Source organism: Gallinula chloropus (genome assembly GCF_964237585.1).
Source record: "Gallinula chloropus genome assembly, chromosome: Z".
Classification (NCBI taxonomy): domain Eukaryota; kingdom Metazoa; phylum Chordata; class Aves; order Gruiformes; family Rallidae; genus Gallinula; species Gallinula chloropus.
In genome coordinates this window covers 63,127,027-63,152,692 of record NC_140089.1, presented here as the reverse complement: position 1 = coordinate 63,152,692, position 25,666 = coordinate 63,127,027, and the positions used below count along the sequence as shown (strand labels likewise).

Below are 25,666 nucleotides of genomic sequence, written 5' to 3'. Positions count from 1 at the left end.
CACAGAACAGCAAATGTGAAACAGGGAGAACACCACCCAAAGGGCTTCGTAGGGTTTCCAAAACATTATTGCACAGGAGAAGGGGGACAAAAGTGTCATAGGCCTCAGTATAGCCACTGGCCAGCTTAAGTGTCAAAATTTCCTTTGAGAAAGCAAGAAAACTTCAACTACTAAACAAGTGCTTGACTCTGAGATTTTTAAGAGTCAGAAATGATCTTATCTATACAGCAAATGTACATGAAAATACAAAATCAAAACCACTTGCAGCTGAATGAGGTGTGGAGTAATGGTTGACACAGCCTTCCCAGGTAATCCCTGCTCACACTTGGCCAGTCTACACACTTGATCAATCTACATAAAGGATTCTCATTAAGGGTATGATCTCACTGGACCTTCATGCCACAAAAACCCCAACAACTGTCCGATGGCATGTTCATCTCAGATTTTTTTACAGACATTACTATATAAAATGTAATTCCTGATAAATGTTTACCTAGATCTTATCTCAAAGGAAGAACGCAGCAGCTTTCCATTTAACACCTCTACAGCTTGCCTAGGATTTACTTTCATGGAACTAATGACATGTATGGGGGATAATACAAGTGCTTTCCTTATTCTATTATCTATTATCCACTTCGAAAGCAGGGCAGTAAACCCTTTCCTTCATCAGGATCAACAAAGCTCACTAGTGTGTGAGGGTTCCCATAGCAGATGTTTCCTGTTCTGTGGCAGGGTGTGTTATCTACAACACACGCCTTGACCAGAGGGACAAAACCAGCCTCAGGAAACCCTGCTTCTGTATGGAAGACTGAAAAAGCTTCAGAAGTTCAAGGAAATCCTACACACACTAAAATAAGCTTTCAGAGAAGGAAGTTGCAGTCCTTTCATCTTCAATGAAGAAAGGAAGGTCCTGGAGAAGCGCTTGGTAGCCATTAAATCTCTGAAAAATTGCTAAAAAAGGAGACAAATAACCCCCACTTCCAGAGGGGCAGTATTTTAAGAGCTAGCTTTGCAGAAACATGCACGTACTAAGCATGTGGGATGCTCCAGAATACACAAGCCAGACAATGCAAATCAATGTGAGGAAGCATGTTTTAAGGTCTGGAAATTTCATCACACTAAGCACACCCTGAAGCACCTTGTTTCAGTTATGCTCTTTTTCAAGGTGTAGTGAAGTTGCAGTGGAACTTAATGCAACTTTCATTCCTCCCAATGTGCCACATACAGTCTGTGGTACTGTTGGTGGTTTTTATCAATGATTCACTGTGACATTTAACATACTCAAGTGAGCCTTTGCCTTCTTCAGTTCACTCTTATGAAAGAGGCTAGGAATTTCAACAAAATAACTAGAGCTCAAGTGTGGATTATAAGTGGACACAATTTCATATTGTTTAAGTTCAAGCAATTTTTCTGTTTGTCTTTTAAAAATACATTACTTCATTCCACAACACAAGGGAAATGGAGAAAAATATTTAGACAGATAGACTTGGGCAGCAAAACATCGCTGAATCTTGGTTTTGAGTGGAAGCTATTCAGGACACACTCAAGAGGACCATACCTGTGCAGCAGTTCACTAAAAAAGGAAAAGCTTATTTCAGTTACCCCAGCAGGAATACCCTCCAGCAGGATTTTACCATACTGTGAGTCACATGCCAGTGGTCAGACAGAGAAGCTGCTGGTGCAGGCAAGTGGTTCCTCCTTGTATACATGACAGTACACGACAGTTGTATACCTGGAACCATGCTTCATCATCACAAAAGTGTCTGAGGAAAACTGCAGGAGGGCATGCATGGGAGGGAGGCAAAGAGAAAACACCTTGTTCCTGTGACTGTCTGTGTTATATGCCCTACAGTACAGAGCTCAATTTGTCATTCTAGAGAAGCACAGGTACCAAAATTTAAACCTGTGCAAAAGCCTGTAAGAAATCTTTGCTTCTTGTAGCACTTGTTGTTCAGTGCAGATGCTCAAAAAACAGACCGCAAAATTGCAAGGGAGTCTTGTAACAATGGCACAGTGTGATAGAAAAACTTGCTTGCTTTCCTTGTTATTTATTAAGAGATGGCAAAACAGATGAACTAAACTACAGAAAAATATTTTGTTAAGTGTTCTGTCAGATTATCCAGTAGAAAATAGAACAAGATCCACACTTACATGCAGCTTCATCCACTGATAATTCACTGGCCAGAATCCCACCAATTTTACTGAAAGATGGCATCTGTATACCGTACTTCTCTAGTTCCTTTCTCATGTTGCTGATTTCTTCCTCTGTTCACATATGAAGAGAAATATTATCAGAACAAAAGCATAAGAATTGCATTGTGAAATTGCCATACTGAAAACATGGGAGCAATGTTTTCAAAAGTCCTTGTGACCAGGGTTTCTTAGCACTTTTTCCTCCCCATTTTGAAGGAATCTAAGACATGACAGATATTCCATGCAAATTCACTCCCTTCCATCCTTCAGAGATGGACATTCATTAAAACTGGCAGTCTCCCACCTATTTAATTAGGATGCGTTCAGAACAACTTTGTGGGAGGACAAAGACCATAATAGAAAATATGTACAATGTTAGCAGATTTACTGGGTAAAGAAACCAGCTAATGTATTATTAGATAAGCAGTTTATTACCTGTGAAGTCTACTTTTCCCAGTAGGTCCTGGATCTGTGGTGCTAATCCTAGTTTGAACAGATATAAACTGCAAAGAAGAAAACTGGAGTTTAAAGTCCTGCATATGGCTGAGGTGTTTGCTTACTATGCAAAAGAAAAAAACACTTTTGCGAAGCTTGTCCTTTAGCCCTTATATTTGATGGGCTTATACAGAATACATTAACCCTACAGTGTTCTTTATGCTGTATTTTTAGGTCTTACAGAAATTTAAGTCTTTGACTTGAAGTTTCAGAGCAGCATTTAAGAGAAGCACTATCAGTGTATCTCAGATAACAGGGGATATATAAACAAGTAGAAAACCTCAGCAGAAGACAATTAAAGAAATTCAAAAGCTAGTTTTGGGAAGAAAATCAAGAGGTGAACACCCTTTAGAAGAGCTTATAGCTTTGTATCTATGTTCTGTGTTATTGCATCCCTGTAGTTAATAGCTGATTACACACAAGTCACTGACACCCTTCTTACTAACTGTAGAGGAGCAAGGACCTTTGTGGCAAGCCTGCCTCTAATTATCTGTCTCATTAGCTCTTTAGCTTTTGGAAAATGAAGAAAGATCAATTAAAGTGCTAAACATTTTTGTCTCAACATGCAGGAAAAATGTCTATTCTTTTTATTCCTAGAGCTCTGGGCTTCTATCTGAAAAAAACAACTAAGTACATCTATATTTTCTCAGTATCTTTCGAACAAGGCATGTATTTGTCTGCAGAAGACTGTTTTTTCTGTAATTATTAGCAAAATTCAATAAAAAAGTGGGTTTCTGCAAGCAAGGATCAAAAAAATGTATATTTTAAGAACAAGATGTAAATCCTTGAAAAGGGTTAATTTACTTTTTTTAAAAATTAATTCACCCCAACTCCATTCATTACACATGTGCATTGTGGCTCGGTGCTTTTGCTTCTAGAGGGGCATGTTTCCCTTTTGTTTTGCTGTTGGGGCTTTTGTGCCATTAGCAAATTGCAGGATGATATTTCAAAGCAAGTGTTTGTAGCCATCACGTTCAATTCCAAGCACACAGAACCAGCATTTCATCTCCTGTGCTACCACAGCTACTCCTCTGCCCTATCGTGACCTGGATGGACACATCACATCTCATGTAGGTCTTTCAACTGCTGCTGCCATTCTCCTCTTGGAATGCAGCCTTAAATGCAAGTGAGCTGTAGCAGAAAGAAACCTATGTGACTATAGTCGTGAACCAGGTGCCTGCATTACCCTGATCTGCCTGCCAGTCTTTGCTTGTGAGATTTAAAGGTTTAAAGAGATTTTACTCTGAGACAGGGACACAGTCAGGGCTGAAGGGTGTCACACAAGCAGTTATGGAGGAGATCAGAAAGCATCTTGGAGCTATGCTGGCTTTTTGGGGGGGGGGGGGGTGGGGGGGTGGGTGTCACCATGGGGTGGGGGGCGTCACCATAATAGAAAGACCGAGAAAGAAGAGGTGGTATGGACTCCAGGGGCTGCCGGTTTCGCTGCTGAGCAGTCCCAGGAAGATATGGAGACGTGAGGCTTTGATAAGCCTGCAGGTACCACCAGGTGGTGCTGAACATGTACCGCTTGCAAGGGACGGGCGGGCTCTTCCTCTTCCTGCTAAGGCATCACCGCACTGGAAACGGCTTAATACTCGTAGTGTAACCTGAACCTCGGGCAACCGACATGAAATCAAGAGCATGGGGGTCCTGGGGTTAAGCAGGCTGGTTATGAGGCATCGGGGGCAGGGAAAGGGCAGTTCCCAGGTGAAGTGCATTGTGCCCACACAAACCCCCGTTTTGCTTCAAGGCAGAGAGCTCACTGGGGATTATTTTGTGCTTAGCTTATGTATAACACGCTGTAAAAAATACTATATATATGCAAATAGCTTTTTTTTATATATATATGACATTTGTTATTCCCCTGCTTCCTAGGAAAACAGCAGGTTTAAGTGACCCAGCTTCAGAGGGGTAGGGTAGTTTGTCTGGGATGTAGCAGTGATCTGCTTGCAGAGGTGATATGAACACTAATTTTTTTAAGGGTGAAGAAAATCTCTCAGTGGCACAGCTAATGTATGAGCAAGAATCACTCTTAATTTAAATGAAGCAGCTCTTAGCCTTATTTAGTCCAGGAACAAATTCAAATTGGTTTTCACAAGAAAAATTGCAAGAAATGAGACATATGCCTTTGTATTTTTCAAGTCAGGCTTTAAGTATTGATGTTTCAACAGGAGAAAAGCAAGAGGGTAATTATATTCAACACAAGCCTAGAAATTATTTACTAAGTCACTCCTTCCTGGCCAGACCAGTGCTGCATTTGACAGTGCAAGTTGTTCTGCATACTGTAAGTGCAGTGGTCTTCATATCAGGCTTGATCCAGGATGTATGCTAATAATACATTTAAACCATTTTTTTTAGAATCATTGTCTATCTGCAGCCCCTCTGGAAGCACAAAGATCAGCAAAACCCAAATAAACAAAAAATTTATCCTATAAAGTGTTAACATTTCTTATGTCAAGCAGACCCTTTGGACAGATGGAGTTTTTTGCTCCTATTGAGCTCCTAATAATTGAACAGCCTTTAATTAATGCTGTTTCATGCTTCTTAAAGGGGCAGTTAAAAATAATCTTATCAATTTTAAGCACTTACATTATATGCACTGTGCATGAATGAACAGAGAAAAAATCTCAGCTAGTGATGACTTCAAGATTTCCAAGAATAAGAAAACATGCTGTGTTAAATTCACAGCTCAAGAATTATGCAGCTTCAGAGTAATGACTTGGTAAGGTAACAGAAAGTAGGTCAGCCCTTCACCTCTTCGAGAAAGCACTTAATTTTCCCAAGTTATAAGCCTTTAAAATTTTAGCCTGTGCTTGAAGAAGCATTAAAATTTAGCATTTAAACCTAATGGTGACTCAATGGTCATATAGTGGACATGTGCACATGCTACAGCTGCAAAGGTGGAAAAACCTGATGGATTTGATGTTTCTAGATGCTGTGGTGCTGGACCCCAAACCCAACAGGGACAGGGACTCCTCCAGGGTTGATGAAACTTGTGCTAATTCCCTGGAAAAGACAAGCTCAGAGAGTAGAGCATGTGGGATACACAACATGGAAGCCAGTGGGACAAAGGCCAGCAGGTCAGTAAACAGTGGAAGGGGAACAGGAACTGGACACCTGCAGCCCAGTGTTCCTCTGATGCCAACCCAACTGGGAATGTTAATGGCCAAGAAAGCGCCCTGTCTGTAATTTTGTTGCTCCAAGGCTGCCTTCAGTGTAGCCTGTGTGCCGTTCAACACTGAAACAGGAGTTTGATTTGCAAGACTCCAGTGAAGGATTTAGAGCATGCATTTTAGGAAGTGTCATAGAAATAAACAACAATTCTTTCTATGATTCTGATATATCCTGCACAGCATGCAGGGACAAGGACCTATACTTTCATGGGAAAGCATCGTAAGTGAAAGCACTGCAGGCCTATTCCTCTTCAGTGATAGGAAGTCCATTTCTGAAATAACATCTTGCAAGTACAGAGTTACAGCTTTGTAATGATGTGCAGCAAGCAAAATTAGTTTAAACAGTGGAAACTCAGGATTGGAATCTATGACAGCACAGGCTAATTCTGACACCTGCATAAGTCCTGGGACTTTAAAGATGGAGAAAACCTCTACCAACAGTCAAACCAGTGCATAGATCAGTTCAATAGGGAAAGAGTTACTGCCACTGCAATTACTAGGCAGATCTTAAGGTATGTAACTGATGGGCTTACTGTTCATATAGCATTTAAATCCACAGCTGATACTTGCTTCCTCGTGTGTAGAGGAAAGCTTTATCAGAAAGGATCATTGTGTTCTTCAATCTCCCGAAAAACATGTGAGCCAGCCCATACCAGGGCCTGAGGAGCATGCAGCCTACCATGTCACACTGGGCTAGTTAACATTAGAGGTCCATGCATCCAAGTCAGGAAATCACTTCAAGCTTACACATGATTCTCCTGACAGAACTGACTGCACTATAGAGTTTTAGGTGAGAACTACCTTCAAACAGTCCTGGTGATACTGTTATTATTACAGCAGGCTTAATTTCAAGTGGCAGTACTTGTCAAAGATGACCAAAAAAAGTAGCAGGACTCAGCTTCAAAACACATTTGAAAGATACATGCTTAAATTTGGTGATATGTCTTACTTATTGTCAGTGAGTACACATAGAATGCAAAGAAGGCACATAATTTCAGAGACCTTAAAAAATTCAATTAAAGCATATATCAGATAGTTTATGACCTATAAACCTGGAGCAGCTGATGTGTCTTCAAACACCATTAAGAGTAGAAGAGAGTTTGGGGCTGTCGTGGTTTTACCCTGGCTGAGAGCCGAGAACCACACAGTTGCCTGATCTTTAAGGGAAAAGAGGAAGGGGAGAAGGGGGGGGGCTGGCAGCAAGGGAAGGGAAAAGGAAGGGGCAAATAACCCCAAAACCAAGAAACCAAAACCCCGTGGGCTGGGATAAGGATAGTTTACTAAAATAGCAGAAAGATAAAATATAACAATGCTAATAGGACTTTAGAGCAAAAAAATACATGAAGCTGTTGATACACAATGCAGTTTCTCACCAAACCCACAACTCAGGACGTGCCACCCAGAGCTGTCCCAGAACCCGACTGTCCCCCAAAAACCGTGTGTCCTGGAGCCGCCCGCTCCTCCTCCCACCAGCCCCCCTTTATACTGAGCATGATGTAATTGGCATGGCATACTCTTTGGCCCGTTTGGGTCACCTGTCCTGGCTTCACCCCTCCTTTCTCATGAATAGGGAAATATGAAGAGCTGAGAAAGTCCTTGACTGTCTGACAGCAACTCAAAACATCAGGGTGTTGTCAGCACTGCTTTCATTTTAACTCTCAAACACAGCATTCCATCCGTTGCTACAAAAGAAGTTAACTCCATCCTGACTGAAACCAGGACAGGGGCATAAGTTAATTATGTTCTCTGCAAGCCTTGCTGCTACAAAGTAATGAAAGGAAAAGATCTCCATGTGCAGGAAATGAGGTAGGAGAGGCACACAAGAGAAGAGCTATCTACCAATACCACTCCCCGCTGACCAGGGACAGTGCAAGGCAGATGTTCATTACTTCCAGTGCTAAACAATAATAAACCATTAAAGGCACGACATTAAAAAGTTACTCTACCTTCAGTGCCATGGTCAAAGCCTTCCCGACTTCAATCAAAATCAAGTTGCTTAGAATTTCAAAAAAGTTGGAAAACATTCCTTTTTACACAAGTGATCTTAGAATACAGAAATTACTTGTTCTCCTTTTGGGACTAAAAGATGTCAGTTCATCACCATTTTCACTCTGATGAGCACATCTGTCCCATGGTTACACTAATACTTTGCTAACTTTTTGTTCCTTTATTTCTATTTTCTGTTGCAGACTGTTTTGATGTCTTATATGCACTTTGAGGGGGTGTAATCACAGAAAGGAATGTCTGCTAAATTCAGCAGTCCATTACTATTCTGAAAATAATTTGGCCCACAGTCCTGACAGTTGGACTTTTGTCTCCAGCCATCCATTAATGGACTTGTAAATTCTGACAGATTTTAGTATACTGGTTACCCTAAAGCCATTTCATGAATTACACTTCTAGATTTAGTAGTTACTCTAGCTTTTATTCCCATCACCAGTTACCTTAGAGCATGAATGCAATATATCATCCTAGGGATGTTTTTCCTATCGTAGACATCTGTAGTCTCTGGATAAAAGATCTGAAAATGAAAGAGCATACAGTTAAAGTAGAAGACACATTACTGAGCATAGAAGTAGCTAAAATGAGAACCATACCTTAAAACTTACAGAATTTCAGCTGTTACTTCTATACAGTTACGAATCAAGTCTCTTCTGATCTTATTTTATCTTTATCAGTAGTTTCCATAAGGAAGAATTTATGAAAGCACAAAAGCTACTTAACAGGGTGGGGGCAGGGTGTGGGAGGGAGGGGAGACAAGCAGGCAGCATTTCAGCAAGATTTTCTGCAGGACCTTTTCTAAAACTCATCCAATAGGGCTTGTCCTCCTACAGACACCCAAAACCTGGGACAGTTACAATTTGCAAAGCCTCACTGCAAACAAAACCTATCAAGTGTGGTTTTAAAAGGCATAACTAATTGCCAGCACCCCTAACTCTGAATGCATCACCTACAGAAATAGATATTCGGAGAAAGGAATATAAAGGAATTTAGCCAAAAAGTCACATCATAAGTTCCAACTCTGGTTCCACCACTAATTTGTTCCTGGCCTCAGTCCCAGTCACTAAATACTATTTCTCCACAAAAATATAATAAAAGACTTAGCTAACTGTGGGAGTTGGCAGTGTGCTTTCAGCCCAGGCAGGGCACTCTGGGCTGTGCTGCCCCCACAGTTAATAGGACAAGACTAAGGAGCACAGTGCCTTCTTCATCATTTGCTCACAGCAGCTTTAGGAAGGACACTCAGGAAAACTTTTGGCTACAACCATCCTCCACAACAGAAGTCAAACCTTTCAGAGGAGGGATGTCAGGGTGGAGGTCAGCCAGCTGAATGGAGGACTCGAGTTAAACAAAAAGAAGCCTGACCTGGAATGGCAGGACCCTCCCCCACTTCTGGCATTCCTGATGGCAGGCATGGGTGCCCTTTTCTGCTTGTGGGCACCTGCAACAAGTTTGCTCACAACAGCTGGCCATTAGTCACTGCTGCCCTTCAGGCAGCCATTTCAGCATCCCTGCTGTCCCTAAGACCACAGAGCCCAGGGCAGTGCCAGGACTGTCCCAGCACCCTGGGGCAGCTGCTGGGCAGCATGCAGCTGCCAAATAGCAGTTATGTGTTTCCAAACAGTTATTTCTTAAAGGATTTTCATCTGAAAGAGACTCACTGATGCCCAGAAACAGCAGCAGAGGGGGAAGATGGCAAGTGAAGACCCACAAGGAAGAAGGTAAGTACGAGAGATGGCCTGAGAAAGCAGCTGTCAGAAGAGGAGCAGCAGTATAGCCACGCAGATGCGCTGGAGAGTGCAAGGACAGTCTGGAAACGGTAGAGGCAGAGAAACTGGGACATACATTAAGAGGAAGAGGCAGCAAGAAACACAAAGAGTAGTAGTTACACAAAGAAAAGAAATTTAACTTTTGTGTTTTAAGCCATATTCCTCTCAGATTCCTGCAAGACTGTACTAGCAATAAGATGTAGCTAAACAACTGCCGGCGTCCCCATTTGTCTTCCCACAGGAGAACTGCCCTAAGCATTTCCACCTACAGCACTCACCCACAGCAGCCACAGCACACAACCAACACTCCCACTGCTTTCAGTGTTACCTTCTCTTCAGATGCCTTTCCTGAGTTACCCCTTCCCCACAGACTTGCTGTAAGCGGCCAATTGTGCTCAAGCTGATGAAAGGGAACCTCAGCGAGTCAGTGCCTTGAGCCAGTTTCTTTGCTAAACTTTGAAGGCTTACCTTAGGCAGGCCAATGGACTCCATCGCTCTTAACCACTGCACAGTGTTGTCAGTGTGCCGAAAATGAAGGCCAGATCTCTATAGGAAGCGTAGAGGAAAGATGACAAAAAAATCATCACACAAAGCAAATTCTTTCATTATTGAATCTGCCAATCTTTCCCAATTTTATATCCTGATGTCAAGTTTAGGGAATTTTCCCTTGTTTGAACCTGGAGACTAAAAGCAGAGTGCAATCCTGCTAATGATTTGTTCAGATGCTTCAGCAGCCCTGTGCTGTCCAGCTCATTCTTTTACATATCGTAGGCCAGATTTGTACCCATCTGGGTGGACTGAAATAGCCATTTGTGCAGCCCTTCAGTAGTATGGGAGGTAAAAGGCTGGCTGTCAAATACCAGGAACCACTGACTCCAAAGTACAGAAGTGGCAACATTGCTCAGCACCGCCATGAAAGAGGACAGGCAAGGAACTCTTAAGTCATTCTTCAGGCCTGCCTGAATACATGACCTACCAGCTATGTGAGCATTCATGGAAAGAGCCAAGAGGGAATTTTTCTGAGGGGTTTTTGTTGCTGGGTGGTTTGGGGGTTTTGTTTTGGGGTTTTGTTTGTTTGGTGGGTGGGGTGTGTGTGTGCGGGGTGTTGAGATTTTTATCTTATTTTTAGAAGGGTAAAGGAGGGCAAAAACTGAACCCAATGTTTTGGAGATTTTTTCAAATGAAGCATTTAAATCCATGGTTTGTTAATTATCTAGCACCTAGAGCAGCTTAGTTTCTCAACTCTCACAACAGCCACTGATTACACCTTAAAAACACCTTTAATTTCAAACTTTTTTCAGCCTCTTCTACATGTTAAGATAATGCATTCCACAGTGAGACTACCGCATATGTACATATTTCTACATTATTGAGGATCTCAGTTAACAGACACCCTGCACAGGTAGCAAGTAAGCATAATTACTGGTAGCTTGGGTTTTTTGCTTCTAGTGTTGAATTCGGTAAAACAAACACACAGTTGTTATCAAGCGAATGTCCTTCCACACAAGATGAGGAAAGTTTGGAGTAGTTACCAAGTTTAATTACCGAATTGCTTTTGGCTCCTATTCTGAACGAAAAATAATTGTATAAATGATAAATCTCATACTCCCTGGAGCCAGAAGTGTAATTTGTTCATCTTTAAAAACATTAAGTGACATCATGCTGGTTTCTTAGTGCTGTGCATCTTCCATGTGGTCCTGACAGTCTTATGAGGGATGTAGAAAGTTAACCATGTTCGGGTTATCTTTAAGAGCTGGAAGACAGACATTACATTTTTTTTGTCTTGTTGGTGAAAGAACTAAGTTATTACCTTATAGCGTGCCTGCTCCACATCGTAGATCTTTTTGTCTGACACCACATTAGGGGCAAAGAATTTTGCGAGCTTGGCAAGGTAAACACCATTTCTTAAGCCTTCCTCCAGCTCCGTAGTTGGGGGCAGCTCTTCTTCCAAGCAGACTTCCATCCATCTACAGAGACATCATTTGAGAAACCATCATTACATTTAATTTTAATAGAAGTGACAACTTTCACCCATAACCATCATACTTTCAATGTCACTACTACAACATAATCATAAGAGAAAAGGGAGCAGGCTAAGGAGAAATTCTTGCATTAATTTGCATAGCAGATCAAAATGACTAGAGAATCATATCTACGCCCTATGGTTATGACCCCATTGATAAAAAAACAACATACTCTGAAGAATAATTCCCTAAGGGGTCTGAAATCAGATCTTTTGAACACTACTAAGGCTTTTAAATAGGTAGCAATTTAAGAGGAAGACAGAAGAAAACAGTCCATGTATTACCAACATCTCTAAAAAATTGTGATAGCTATGCCAGGGCTGAATTTAATCAAGCACAGCAATGTGGTGTGCAAAGCTAGTTCCTGCAGCTGATATGGTCTGCAGCCCCAGCTCACAGCCATGCTCATCTCACTACAGAGCACTCCTGCAGCTCACTCCCTTCTCACAACACATGCAGCTTGCCATATTCACCTGTGAAACACATGGTGCCAGGGATGGAGGAAGGAGCAAAGCCTTTTGTTGAAATGCCTGTGGTACTTCATGCATTTGAAATCTGCCTGGCAGTGTGTTGGCTGAAACACTCCTACTGCTTATAAAGTTGGATGGCTTCTGGTCAAAGAGTGACTACATCCTTCAAGGTGGTAAACTAGTTATGTTTTTGAGGTTAAAGTGGGATAGACACAGTACGATACAGAAAACAGTGATTACTAAATATATAAACAGTTCGTAAGGCCAGTAACAGACATAAACCAGTATTATCCAGTATGATTACATTGAGTAGCCAACAGAAACTGCTACCAAAGCACTTCTGGAGATTAGCATCCTAATCACTGGACTGGAAGTTCCATACGTTGGTGGTCTAAGTGTTTTGGTCCTATGATATTAATTCTAGCAGCTAAATCACATTACAAGAGCTATAAATCTGGTTAGTTGTTTTCCCTTTTTTTTCCTTAGACAATCTTTGCTGTTGTTAGAAGGACATTACTACCATTACAAAAGGACAAGAACAAAGCCAAAGGCATTAGTTTACTTGCTGTCACTAAGGCTGCCTTGCTGTGTGTTGTGTGATACAGTATTACAAATTCAACATCCCCTCCACAGAGGTGACTTCAGAAACCAGAAAGCTGGGACCCAAGTTGAAAATAAGCCAATTTTTCCCCCATCACAGAGAAGAAAAAGCTCACTACATCATTTTGTTTCACATTAAAATTCAAGACAAATGACCTACTCCATTACACTTTTGGATTTGTTACAGGACATATGAAAGTTGTTTCACTGAAGTGCAGACTACCCAAACATTTCTTCAGGAAACCACCAGCCATAAATCTGGGACAATTTCACACAAAACTCCATGGAGTGAGTATCATTAGGAGAACTGTAGTTTGCAGTATGAAAGCTGCTTCAATGGGGAGAATCCTAGCCCTGACACGTTCCCCTGCTCCATCCTGTATTGCATGTTTATGTGTTATGGGCCCATGCCAAGGGTCCCAAAAGTCTTCCTTATTAATAACATTTTATAGACTAAATAGATACACACACTAAAGCAAAATGTCACAACATTCATCTTCTCAAAAAAACAGAGAACAAGGAAGAATAAACAAAATGTGCTCACAGAAAATGCAGGTTTCACCTGAGCCAGTTAAGCTCTTTATAGAAAGTGTTTCCTAAAGTGTGTCTTGTAGTAAAAGACAAGAGAAGCTTGCTGAGCCACAGGAGATACTCACTATGAACTGAAGCTGACCCTGTTTGTCCAGTGGAACATCTCCAGCAAGATTAACTGAATATGCTCACAGAGCTGCATTTGGTACCTTCCTTCTAATCTTGATATCAACTTCCCTTGGCCCAAAATCACCTGGTGCTGAAGCTACTCCTAACAAGCAATCCAAGTCCTGCTGTTTGCCTTTCCCTCACTAGCAGCTCCTTTAGGCTTTCCTTCACCATACAGCTGAGGTTCACCAGCAGAAGAAGCTCCATGTGCCAGCAGTGGCCCAGATATTACATTTGATGGTCTTAGAACTGAATGTCCATTGGCAAGGCATTTCATGGTTCTAAGGAAGTGCTAATAGTGACACGGGCAAGACATTAGGAGAGAATGGCAGCCTTAAGAGCAGGTCTAGTTCATAATTTATAACCCTCTGAATTCCTCTTCTTGTGACAGTTTACTATTCTTAATGGAAGGCAAAAGAAAGGATACATTTGGGTGTGTTGTCTCTGGCTTTGCAAAAGGGTCCACAAATTTAAGTGGATCCCCAAGCTCTAGATGAGATGCTAATCAAAGGTGAAAGCTGCTCCATAGCTCTTCAAACGTTCTATTATTTGACAACAGCAAAATTGTTTTGGATTTTTCTCCTCCACCTTGGTGATGAACCTTTAAAATTAATCTGGAACTATCCTGTTCTGGATAGGGAGGTTACCATGTCTAGTGGGTAAGTGACTACACCAAGGAACAAACAGAAAATGTTACGAGGCAGCAAAGAAACCAGAGAAAAAGCATAATGTAGAAACCATGTCTCTTTCTAGGAGAACACTAGTAATTCAGTAGGGGAAAAAATATTCAGACACAAGTAAATTAAGCAGACCTTGAAAGATGCAAAGAGTTTCTTCCCATTTATAGATAAAAATCAATGTGATATCCATTATATAGAAACATTGACAGACATGCAACAGGGCAACTAACTCACAGATTTTGAGAATCAGTCTCAAAGACTAATTATACAGCTGTAGCTGTATTACTTATAAGACAGATTTTACCAATGTCGGGAAGTTGTACAACTTCACTACAAGATATACTGTGAAAGGATTTACTCCATCTTGCATATGTTTAATCACAGGAAGGAAAGTCCTTAAGATTTGCATTACATCCCACATATATACAAACAAACTTACAAGTTTTAGTGAAGCAAACAGCTGCCCAACTCTGTTATTCTCTCTGCTAGTATTTATTGAGATATCTGTAACACTTCTCAGCGCTGTGGCAGTAAGAGCAGTTTTGCTCCCTTTACACCAATTCAGTTAAAAGAGTTGTGGTTTTAAACAGAAAGAAGCATTACTTTAGGTTTCCCTGGCATTCCTCAGGGGACAGTACTGGGACCGACACTGTTTAACATTTGTCAGCAACATGGACAGCAGGCTCAAGTCCACCCTCAGTAAGTTTGCAGATGACCCCAAGCTCTGTGGTGTGGTCAACATGCTGGAAGGAAGGGATGTCATCCCAAGGGACCCTGACAGTCTTGTGAGGTGGACCTGTGTGAACTGCATGAAGTTCAAGAAGGCCAAGTGCAAGGTCCTGTACATGGCTCAGGGCAATGCCAAGCACAGCTACAGACTGGGTGGACAATGGATTGAAGAGCAGCCTGGAGAAGGACTTGAGCATGTTGGTGGATGAGCAGCTCAGCATGACCCAGCAATGTGTGCTTGCAACCCATGAAGCTGACCATATCCTGTGCTGGATCGAAAACCAACATGGCCAGCAGGTTGAGGTTGTGGATTCTCTCCATCTGCTTCACTCTCATGAGACCTCCCACCTGCATCCAGCTCTGGGGTCCCCAGCACAAGAAGGACATGGAGCTGTTGGGCTGACTGTGGAGGGTCACAAAGATGGGAGGGCTGAAGCCCCTTTCCTATGAAGACAGGCTGAGAGGATTGTACTTGTTCAGTGTGGAGAAGAAAAGGCTCTGGGGAGACCTTATAGTAGCCTTCCAGTACCAAAAGGGTGGTCTACAGGAAAGATTATCAGGATGTGACCGGGTAAATGGTAATGGGATTAAACTGAAAGAGGATAAAGTTAGATTAGACATGAGGAGGAAATTCTTCCCTGTGGAGGTGGTGAGGCACTGGATCAAGTTGTCCAGAGAAGTTGTGCCCTGGCAGTGTTCAAGGCCAGATTTGGCAGCCTTGTGTACTGGAGAAGGTCCCTGCCAATGGCAGAGGGGTAATGGAACTAAGCAGTCTTTGAAGTCCCTTCCAATCCAAACCATTCCGTGATTCTATGATAAGATTATGATATTCTGCTTTAAGACACAGTTCAGTGAATTTATGAAAGCTATTATGTGACATCTTGCCATAACAGAGGCAGACTGGAATGAAAAAAAAAAAGAAATCCTTCTACTTCTGTTTCTTTAAGTGAAACAGAATATCCACCTGACAGTAAGGATTTATAGGTGCCTTTGGAGCAATTTATTTCTCCTCAGGGCAAAGAAAGCAGTATTGCCTTTGGCTCACACATTGTTTTCCTGAGCACACAGTATTGCAGCATCAACATCAGATTTAGGTCTGTTGCAGAAACTGTTCCCCACAAAAACTAGTTAATACCATGGCTATACAAGAAGGGCCTATAATTCAGCATTTGACAATATGTTTTTCTTCAGTATGAAGCCCATGGAATAAGACTACTATAACTATCAAATGTGCACAATCATTTCTGCCATTTCTTTTGCTACAATGCAATCCCACAACTGCTGCTGTGTTTTTAGCAACCTATGTTGGTTTTCAAGTATGCCACGAAAAACTGCCAGAGTAGTAAGTATGATGGTTGACTTGGTCACCACTTACTGCTAAACCCAAACCCCACTCCACGGTGCAGGGACAAAAAGGAATCTCAGGAAACAGACTAGAAGATGCAGACCAAAACAATGAAGTCCTGGGTAGCACCATCAAAAATCAGCTGTCATTGTAACAGCCCTGCAGAGCTACCCATGCCAGTTTTAGTCTTACCAGTTTGGGCTCAAAACATGCATAAACAGCTGTTTTTCCAAAGAGAGATACTTGGGAACATGCAGCAGTATGCACATACAGCATGCTTATATTTTCATAATACTACAGTACTTGCCAGTACACAAACCTAGGATTTGCCTTAGACAAAAACTTGAACTCAGACCTGATCAATGGAAATCTCCAAAACTTTAATTTCAATACATACTACTGCAAGGCCTTCCAGGAGTGAACACTGAGGTAGAACTTCCTTTTGCTTTGTTCAATTCTGGTTTGACCCTTGGCAACCCGAGGCAGAGCAGTTTAGCAGTGAGTTTCTGGAGAGATGACAATGACTTCTGTGCCAGACCCATGAGCAATAAACAACCTACTGCTCACCAAGAGATTCCAGTTTCCACATCTGACCATGCAAAACAGCAGCAGTATGGTGAGCTCAGGCTCACAGATAAAAGCAAAAAAAAAAACCACCCACCCTGAAGCTTATTCAAGGCAAAGGTCAAGGGAACTGGAAGCATCAGCACTGCACTATGAACTTAACCCCTTATGAATTTGTCATTGACAGTCTGTGTGGTCAGCAAAGGAGAGAACACGTTCTGTAATCCATGCAGAGCTCAGATTTTGTGCACACTGGATATTGCAGCACGATTTATACTTGCACTGCCCTGTTCTTTTGTTTTTACACAGCAAGATGCAGATCCAAGGGCACCAGGTTTTACCTCCTGGAGAAACAGAGACAAGGCTCCAGAGCTGAAGCTCAGAACACCGAATCCTACTTTGAAAAAGGTAAAGAGAAGGTTACCATAAATAAAGATAAATTACCACCCGTGTACTACCTCACTGGCTCACAACCACTGCCTTGCAAGTCTGGTTCAGCACACACATACTGTGGGGAAGTGAAACTGACTGTTGAACTAAAGATTGCAATACAGCTTCTTATTCCAAAGATAAAGTTGCTAGAAAAATAAGGGTAACAGTCCCAAAACAAAATGTGAGATTCTAACTTAAGTATCTCTGTAGTGGTGGGATTATTTTAAAGTCATAGCTTTTTGTTGGAAGGTACTTAGAAATATACAACAGTCTGAAGCATGATAATTGGGTGTCATTATTTCTCTGGTTTAGGATTCTAGAGATTTAAGAATTCTCAACTCAACTCTTCATTTGATTCTGGTTTTTTAATGCAGAATTATTTTTTTTAATCCCCCACCAACAGTCCCATAAATATCACTTTAAAAAGGAGTGAGAGCACCACAGGGGTGATCTAAGCCTGTTGCTTGGCTGAGCAGAAGTAGCAGTGGCAACACTGATGTGTTTATAAGGAAAGACTGTGCCTTAATTTCAGAATTTGTTTTCATTAGACACCAAGCTTTAGTATGATACAACTCCCAAACTAGAACCTTTAGAAAAACGTTGTTTCAAACAGCCACAGGCTATTTCCAGTGCAATGCAAAGCTTCCAACCATTCCATGAAAACAGATATAAGGCAATTTGAATACCAACACAGCAAAAAGTCTCAGTTGTATAAAAAACCCCAAGTCTGCACAAGCATGGAGGCTCCACTGAGAGGCTGTGGAGAGCAGCCACAATCAGACAGCTGAGAAAACTGCATTCTTCAGACCCTTCTTCCCCACACCCTCACATTCTGGTGCGTTCAGCCCCAAATCTCCCTTACCCTTGGGACCCTTGGCTCAAGTGTGAGCTACAGCCCTCTGTTGTGATCTTTTTCCTGTAACCAGTCTTCTAAACTTGAGGCTCTAGATTCATACTGCAGTGACAGTCTCTACTAAATATTGAAGTTTTACCCATTCTAAAAGCATAGTTTTTCTGAAAGAATGGAACATTTTGTGATCATATATCACTGAAGCAGTGTGGGAATGGAAGGTCATGGTGATTGCAGGTCATGTCAGTGTCTACTTCCCTTATGTCATGCAGAAGTAACAAGATGATAGCATTGTGGAGGACACCATACATATGGTTACACAAGGTCTCAGAACTTCAGGAAATCCTTTAGCAAAAGATTTTGTGTTAACTTCTGCACACAATTTTTTACCCTTCCACAGTCACTTGGAATTTGGATTTGCATACCTGTCTCCAGCTAGTATTAGATTTAGCAGCATCAACATATTTTCATGATTATGATTTCACCAGAGAGAATACTGACTTCCAGTAAGAGCCACACTGAAAACTATGAAACTTTCTCCTACGTATTCCTTGTGCATAAGTATTGAAGTGATAGGGATCTTACTGTGCATTACCGCATGTGGTGAATTATGCACACCTGCATGAAGTTTGTTGCAACATTAGTTTCCCTGATCAAAGCCCTTCTGATGCACATCATATTTAATTTAGATGACTAGAAGTGAGCAGCAGTGACGTCTTGCCCACCCTGTAGAGTACACTAAAACAGTAATAAATCATTCCAGCAGCATTTTTCCACACCAGGTTTCAGCTGCTATGACAACACTGCCATATTTACAAAATAACCATAGAGGTGTTATAAAACTCTGGTTCACAAGATGGCAGCACAATTACTACTTGTTGTTTTAATCTGTTTTATTCCAAGTCATCCTTTATGTGGGTTAATCAGTGATTAGAGTCCACAAGGCAAGGTGCTGCTCAGGAAACCCACTCTGGAGCCCCGGCACAGCCCCACAGCCAGCACAGCCAAGTTTACTCAGCAACTCTCTGGTGGGCAAAAATTAAAATATAGTTAGGTACTCTCCAGCAACACCCCAATGAATAACTCACACCTGTGAGTGCTGCCACTCACAGTCCCCCACCTTTGCAATCAGAAATTCTTTGTTTTGCTGTCTTCTTTGTTTGCAGAGACACTAAGCTTTAGCACCAGGTATCAACCACAAACTGGAAGACTACTCTGAGATAGCGTGCTGAGCCAATGCTAACAAAGCTCAGACTGATGGTCACACAGATGCCTCATCTTATCTCACTGCTCTTGGCCTGGCTCAGAGCTGCCAGGGGCTGGGGACAAATGCTGAAGAGGTAGAGTAGAAAGTGGTTCTAGGAAGGGAGCTTGCCACACTGGCAGAGGCTGAACAGCCACAGCAAGTTTTTCTCCCCAAGAAACCTCACAGGTTACCTGACAATATGAGGTGGAAATATTAAGTCATTGTCCAAATGCATCAGGGGAAAAAAAGTAGGTGGGGAAGGTATGGTCTGAAGTATCCCTTTTTACTCAAGAATTGTTTTTTCATTTGGATAAGAAGGGGAAAAAGGGTGAAGCAGTCCCATCCTAAAAACCTCACATGTGGTGCAAGTTAAGACAACTCAGACTGAATTGTGTCACCTGGCTTCAGAGACTTGACCACTTTTAACAGCACTTTCTCCAACAGGCAGCAGAGACTGCAGCAGCAGAAACACAAATCTTTCCTGTGTTAGTCTGGGGCTGGTGGTGGCTCAGCAGCCCCTAGAAAGCATGATTTCAGACAGATGACAGACTCAAACCACAAATGAAATTTCAGGTAGTACAGACAAGTTCCACAGTGAATCCCCACAAGAAAGTCTCCTGCCAGCCCTACAAATCAAATCATGATTTCATGTGAAAAGGAGATAAGTCAAGTTTGACATGTGAAGTTACCTAGACTTAGCATTTCACCAGCCTATACAGATAGTGATTTGATAAACAGAAATAAACACAATAAACACATTTTTATACAGTACAGCATTTGTTCACATGGAAATGCTGCAAAATCAAGACAAGTTTTTCCCCCAAACACATTTGTTTTAGAAAAACACTGTGATTGCAGGCTTCAACACTGTAGTTTAGACTTGCACATTATAATGTCTTGCTACATGCTACTGCAATTTGCTTTACTCTGTTATGTCTTCTACAGCTGCAGTATGGTAATAAGGCTTCATTTAAAGTACCCTCTAAAAAACCCAACCCCCCCCAGCAATTTTCATTATGCAATAGACCTACTAACCTTAATTCACAGTTACAGTAAGTCTTTACCCAAAGTCTGCACCCTACCCTGGCAGTAATTATCAAAATCCATAGAAAAAACATAGCTGTAGCCTCTATGGAATGATCTAACAGTGACTTTGATGAAGTCACTATGAAATCTAAACCAAACCTGCCTATCAGGAAACCTGCATTTTTTGTTCACCTTCTCCAAATCTCCAGTGCATCACCAAGTGTGCTGTTTCTAACAGCTGTCAAGCTAGCCACACATGGAAGGACAGATAAAGAAACATCAAAACACAATCATTTTTACATCAAAATATTTTATATGCCCGCTACCCCTTATGAGTACTTTACATCCAAGTATTAGTCCTCAACTGTCTGAAGGGACATGCCATTACCTTTCTTTTTGGGGAAGATGAAAGACATCATTGTGTTTATGCCTGTAATCAACACACTTTTGTAGGGTAGAACAGTGACCAAGTAAAGTACCTCTGGTGCAGATTCAGCTTTTGTGTTGTGTGGGTGATAACCAGCTAGAGAAAGGCACAGTTCTACCTGCAGGCCTGCATACTTACTGGCAGCTGCTGCAGCTGGGGCAGGAGAAACCTCTGAAGGAGGCACAGGCTGAAGAGTCTGTCAAGGCCACGCAGGAGACCTATTGCAGAGCAAGAAGCTGAACTCAAGCATGGCAGAAGGCAGGATGCTGTTCTGAATCCTTGACCAATTCAAGTCCACTGGTTCAGATTAAGGTATTTGTATTTTACGGTCTGACAAAGGTTGCTTTTGTGAAAGCAACTACCAGCAAGTATACAGCAGGCACAGAAACCACAAAATGACCCAAGAAGTAAATTTACTAGACAGCCAGCTAGGACTCTTTAAGAGAGGTGCAGGACAGCAGCCAAGTGAGAATTAAGAGACATGGATGAGAGAACAAGATGTTAAAGAAGTGAAAAGACTGAAAGAACCAGCTTGTGAAAGGCTGAACTGTTGTTAAAAGCAGTTAGTGTTATGTAAACACTATGAAACAGCAACAAGAGGGAGTTTGCAAAGTTTAAACTTTGTCCCATGTCAGAAATAAACGCAAAACAGGAATAAGTTTAAAACCAAGGCATTTAGAAGAGGAGCTCCATGCACAGCACCTGCAGTTACCTTTTTTTCTTTCCAGGACTATGCAAGCAACTCTCCTCCACCATTTTCCCTTCCAGTGGCTAGAAAGGGACTACTCCCCTACCTACTGAGTAACAACCTATAAAATTCTGATAAACATATGGGTACAGTTCAGGCTTGTAGTAGATGTGAGAAAGTGTAGGCAGTTCTATAACAGCATTTAAATCACAAACAATTGAAAACTCAAGAAATGTGTGGTATTGCTTTATCCTAGTGAAGATAAGGAGCTTTCCTATTACAGAAAACCCACAAAAAAGCCAATAAAATCCTGAGTGCTCAGCAGCTCTGCATTGATTCCTCCAGGACCTTATCACTATACCAGTTTTTTAAAACCGCATAGTGTTCTCTACAGGGACCTGAAACAGCCAGTTTGCATCTATTTACACTAAGGGTGTTACCCAAAATTTCTCTGCAGTACATACATACAAACTCTTGGTGAAGACCTGGCTACAATTTGTCAGTGCTAGATAGGATTTTTATTGAGGACATATGACTAAAAGCTGAACAAAACAGTCACTGGCATCTCAAACACATATTTATGGACAATATTTCGGAGTCAGGGATAAAAACTTTCCTTTAAGAAGATGGACCTGAGATACTAAGTGTTAAATCAAACCAATTTAGCTGCAATACTCCAGAATCTTCCCCTGGAATGGTTTATATTAATGCATTTAAATTAGTAATAGGACAGAGCAAAAGCAAAGCTGTAGTTCAAAGACTAGGCTAGGAAGAAAAGACTGATTGCCATCAGTATAGTAAAAATTTAACAGTGTAATTAATAGTATCTCATGCAACATTTACAGTGTCTGGTGTCAGCATTTCAGTTGAAGGGTTTTGAGATCACCATTCCCAACATCTGCGCAAACAAGACAATCTCATCTCCAAGAACAAACAGTGAAATATCTCTATCAATCTGAGTAATCATTAGGTGATAAAAGTCTACATTTATGCCCCAGTGTTCAGGTTACCCAAGACAGTAAAAGAGGGTCATGAAATACTTAATCAGCTAAGGCCCTGCCAGTCACAAGATATGAGGCTCAGGCAAACATGAGCTACTGAGACTCCACCTGATGTAAAGGCAAACAGACTTATATAGGCACCATGCACCAATCAAGAACCTCACAGTCATAGCCCTTAAGTACCAGTGCATAAAAATATCTTCCTCCATACTGTAGAAAAGCAATTACCCCCCTTTCCTACCCCCAACCCAAACAAAAAAGTGTTTTTCACTGATCTGAATTGGCAAACCAGCTATCAGCATCTACTCCCGCCAGCCAGCCCACACACTCTCTCTAACAGACTGTAACACAACCACCACTTGTTCACAGCTGACCCAAACTCTGCTGCTCTTTAACACCATTCAACCACAACTGCCACTCAGGGCAACACAGCAAAGTGTTGCACTTGGGCCAGAGGAATCCCAGACTTATATACAGCCTGGGAGTAGCCCTGCTGAGGAGCACCTGGGGGTTCTGGTGGAAACCTGACATGAGCCATCAGTGTGCTCTTGCAGCTTGCAAGGCCAATGGTATCCTGGGCTCCATCAGAAGAGGGGTGGCCAGCAGGGACAGGGAGGTGATTGTCCCTCTCTACTCTGCCCTCGTGAGGCCCCATCTGTAGTCCTGTGTCCAGATCTGGGGCCCACAATACAAGAAAGATGTGGAACTGTTGGAAAGGCTTCAGAGGAGGGCCACAAAGATGATCAGAGGGCTGGAGTACCTCCCCTATTGAGGCGAGGCTGAAGGAGCTGGGCTTGTTCAGCCTGAAGAAGAGAAGGCTGCGGGGGGACCTCATTGCAGCCTTCCAGTACCTGAAGGGAGCAGAGAAACGGGAGGGGAATCAACTTTTTAAAAGGGTAGACAATGGCAGGACAAGGGGGAATGGATTAAAACTAAAGGAAGGAAGCTTTAGATTAGATATTAGGGGGAAGCTCTTTACAGAGAGAGTGGTGAGGTGCTGAAATGGGCTGCCCAAAGAGGTGGTAGATGCCCCGTTGCTGGGGGTGTTCAAGGCCAGACTGGATGGAGCCCTGGGCAACCTTGTGTAGCTCCAGGCCTGGAGGTTGGTGGCCCTGCCTGTGGCAGGGGGGTTGAAACTCTATGATCCTTGACATCCCTTCCAACTCAGACCAGTCTATGATTCTATGAATACCTCTAGATAGTCATCATGTCAATCAGCAGCAGGAAAGCTGCTGCAAGGCAAGCAACACCTTGTCAGTGGTACCTCAAGCCACTGTTCCACTCAGCAGCTGTACAGTCCCACCCAGAATGCTATATCCATTTTTGTTCACACTGCTTAAATACAATATGCTGCATACATGGAAAGACTTATTAAAACACTTTTTCGATGTATAAGACTACTTAAAGGGAGCTTTACTGGTTTACACAACACAACAGGTATAAAACAAAGTGCTCTTTTTTCTTGTTCATGCATGAAGACAAAATAAAAGTGGAAGACATTTAAAATCACAATCACTAAAACTTCAACTTCTAAAACAAGTTTTAGCGACTATTTCAAACCAGTTGTGGAGTTTGTGTCCTACAACATAAGTTGTGTTTCCAGCTGTATTGCAGATTGCTCTAACTCTCTAGCAAGCATTGATGTTCCAAACCCAAGAGAACAGTTTGCCCATTGATTTCTAGAGAAGTCCTTTCTCTGCGAAAACAAAAACTACAGCGAAGCTCAATGGAAATAAAGCTGGTGCATATTGCTTCAACCAACACAATTCCCTACCGGGAAACACGCCTTTACCACATTCCCCTTTCAGGCACAGAAAGTAACACAAACCTCTATTAGATGGGAGTAGCCTGTGTCTTTTTGTTCTGTAATCACCAAAGTGAAACAGAACAGACACCCAAACATCCTGATCAATATCCTTCCATTAGGAAACTAATTTTTAGGCTAGTGAAGTTCACCTCACTATTGCCACAAAAAAGATTGTTCCATTAAGAAGGATAGGGGCTACCATGGCATTTTACATAAAAAGGTTACGTGTTGCTATTGTACTGAGACTCCTCCTAAGACACTTAATGCGACTGTGTTTATTGAAGTGGAAGTTAAGAGGACAAGAGAGAACAAACATTACAATGCTTTATAGGAACACTCTTAATTTTCTTACTAATCAGCCATTAACACAGGGTCTCTGATCCACGGCCAGCCAACAATTAACACAGAAAAAATATCCTTTAAATATTTTTTTTGTTCAAGTTCACAGGTATAAAGTCAATTTGCCATGCTGTCGAGCCTATTAATGACCTAGATACTTCAATCAAGTTAATTAGCAAACCATCACTGCTTGTTAACCCTCAGCCATAGACAGATCTAAGTCACTTAGGTTGCTATTTTGACCTGCGAATTTGCTCCTCCATTTCCTCCTCCTGTTTCTCTACATTTTATCTGAAGCAAGTACAGTGCTGGCCTGGGAAGATGCTGCTGCAGTTACAGCCAGAAGCCGTGCAACTCAAACTGGATCCCCACTTCCTCCTATGATTTGTAGGGGATGTTTTTGTATGGTTTAAGGAGAGCTGGAGTATTTTGATTTGCCACTAAGTTACAGACCACAGGGACTAATCATTATGGGCAGTACAAGTCCTGCTGTAGAAGATGGCCATGGAGATGCTACTAGCTTTCATGGCAATGTCTTCTGCAGCATGTGGAAAATGTAGCCAAGAACATTAAAGAAACAGTACAAATAATCAAATGGCCTGTGTGGAAGACAAGGCAATGGTGGAAAGTGTGGAGATGCTAGTCATCCACCAGTGCTGGGAAAGCAACTGCCACAGGGGAGGGGAAGAGGAGTGCAACCGTCACCACACCACACAGTTCCTGTCAATAAGAGAAATGGGCAGGAAGAGCTTACCACATCAGCAACCAGATAAGGGGGACTGGATGGATGGATGCCAGGATAGCAAGATTTACAGTAGGGAAGAGAAAGTCCAGTGGACATCATTGATAGGGCTCTGAAAGGGGATGTGGAAGGGTAATGTCTGTTAGTGCAGGTGAAGAACAAAATGCAGCAGTACCCCAGCAAAGGGAAGATTTTCCTCTCTGCAAGGAATGCACAAGATCCACTCAGCTGGTATTAGCAGAAGTCTGGACATGACCACTGGAAGACATATTTGACCAAGGAAGGGGAGTTGCCTGTGGTCACAGTAGATTTTGCTGAAATACTGAATCTAAAATTGCTCAAGAAATCCTTACAAAAATAGAGGAA

General features: G+C 42.0%; 1 protein-coding gene across 3 annotated transcripts in view; it reads right to left on the bottom strand.

The window, feature by feature from the left end:
* Positions 1-25,666, bottom strand: part of IQGAP2 (IQ motif containing GTPase activating protein 2) — a gene marked incomplete at its 5' end in the record, with an annotated part of 129,988 nt that overhangs the window by 53,306 nt on the left and 51,016 nt on the right. For all 3 annotated transcript variants that reach the window (XM_084278644.1, XM_084278645.1, XM_084278646.1), the window contains 5 exons: positions 2,152-2,265; positions 2,629-2,696; positions 8,306-8,382; positions 10,100-10,177; positions 11,442-11,598. In XM_084278644.1, the coding sequence (XP_084134770.1) occupies positions 2,152-2,265; positions 2,629-2,696; positions 8,306-8,382; positions 10,100-10,177; positions 11,442-11,598 (494 nt within the window). The remainder of the gene's footprint in view (positions 1-2,151; positions 2,266-2,628; positions 2,697-8,305; positions 8,383-10,099; positions 10,178-11,441; positions 11,599-25,666) is intronic.